The sequence below is a fragment of the Trypanosoma equiperdum genome, assembly GCF_001457755.1.
Source record: "Trypanosoma equiperdum strain OVI genome assembly, contig: ctg_1939, whole genome shotgun sequence".
Lineage (NCBI taxonomy): Eukaryota > Euglenozoa > Kinetoplastea > Trypanosomatida > Trypanosomatidae > Trypanosoma > Trypanosoma equiperdum.
In genome coordinates, this window is record NW_027123992.1 from 1 (window position 1) to 1,659 (window position 1,659).

General features: G+C 47.0%; 1 pseudogene across 1 annotated transcript; it reads right to left on the bottom strand.

The window, feature by feature from the left end:
- Positions 1–68: 68 nt before the first annotated feature.
- On the bottom strand, positions 69–1,649 carry TEOVI_000483000:pseudogene (annotated as a pseudogene). Its single transcript has one exon. A coding segment is annotated over exon 1 (1,581 nt).
- Positions 1,650–1,659: the final 10 nt, after the last annotated feature.

Here is a 1,659-nt window from a genome sequence, read left to right on the forward strand (position 1 = left end):
CGCAAAGCAGCAGCATAAACAATGTGTGGGTGCAATATCACAGATGTAACGCCATTCGCCGCTGAAAGTTACAGTAAATTTTGAAGCGCCGAGAGAACCGCACTAAGAGTCCTTGGGCCCGCGGATGCCTGTTGTCTGTTTTGGCTTCCCTTTGCTGTGCTTCCCGGCAGGAGCTCCACACGACTCCGGCTTTGCACCAATTTCAACTGAGGTTCCAGCAGGGGGCACGTGATAAGTGCAAGAGCACCGAAAAGGGGTTGAAGTTCACAGTCACTCGGTGTATAACCAACGCCATTATACTGAAGATCGATACGTACCCTTCCAATGCGCGACCATTGAACGAATTCCTGAAGAGGGGCAGAACCTTTTACAGGTGGGACACTCACTCTCGATGCTCCCTCCTCCTTCAGATGCTTTCGGAGCTCTGTCGAAAGTCGCTCAGGAAGATTTTTAAACTTGGTAATACCACCAAACGCAATGATGCGTCGCATCATTGCACCGTGCAACGTGCGCATGTTCTGTAGCGAACCTCTGCAGCAGGTCCCATGAACTATGGCTTCGACGACACCCATCTGGCAAATGCCCACATCCACAGGATTAAAGATAAGCTCCGGGATAAGAAAGGCCTCGTGACGGAAAACAATATGCTGTAAAGAATTTTTCTCCTGCAACACAACGTCTTTGCCAATGATTTGAGTCAGCTGCTCCTCACGACAACCAAGGGGCATAAGGGGTGGAACAGTAGGCAAGTAGTACCGCAACCCTGCAAAAGCACCGTTCCCCTTATCAAACCGCTTTGCGTATTCAGCCTTTCGCAAGGACACGAGTGGATCCAGAGCCACATAACAGGCCTGCTCCATAATGTGATTTACTAACCAACCATCTTCCGTCACGTTAACCTGAGTAAATGAAATGAGCTCCTTTAGCCTGTTTGACAAGAGCTTCCCACCAACGTCAATTCGCACAATAGAATCCTGCAATGGAATGAAATTAACGTACGGAACAACTGTTGTCGACGAGAAACCAAAGTCAACGACCATCCCACAGCCGGTCACACTCTCAGAGCCCACGCCGTCAGAACCGAAATTTGACTTTTCACGCACCTTTTCGTTGCTTTTACCATCACCCGGTGCCTTTCCATACAGCCAATCGCGTGAAACAGAAGACACTAACGTTAGAAATGACGAACTCACAAATGTTACTGACCGAAACCTGAAACGCTGTGCAACCAAATAGTGAAGAAGTTCACCCACCTGCTTTGGAGCGCCAAACGGGACAGTCATAACAAGCTCCACTTCACTTTCATCGGCTACAGCCAAGTGTTGAAGAAGGTACTCCCAAATGTAGCTTTGAAGTCCCGCATCCACAATAAAACCACGATCAACAGGACGACGAACCATAAAGCCATGAAAGTGCGGTAACTTGAAAAGCTGCTCACCGACAATTCCACGACCGACATATGAAGCAGCTCCAACACAATTAGGTATTACGGCAATTTTACCACGCAAAAAAGAGGACTTACCGTCACTAGTAATGTAGAGCGCCTTTAGCATATAGCCACCATTATCAACTACAAGAACCGGATATCCAGCAGTCATCCTACAAAAAACAAAAAAAAAGAATTTGTAAAAAAAAAAAACAAAACAAAACAAAAACTAT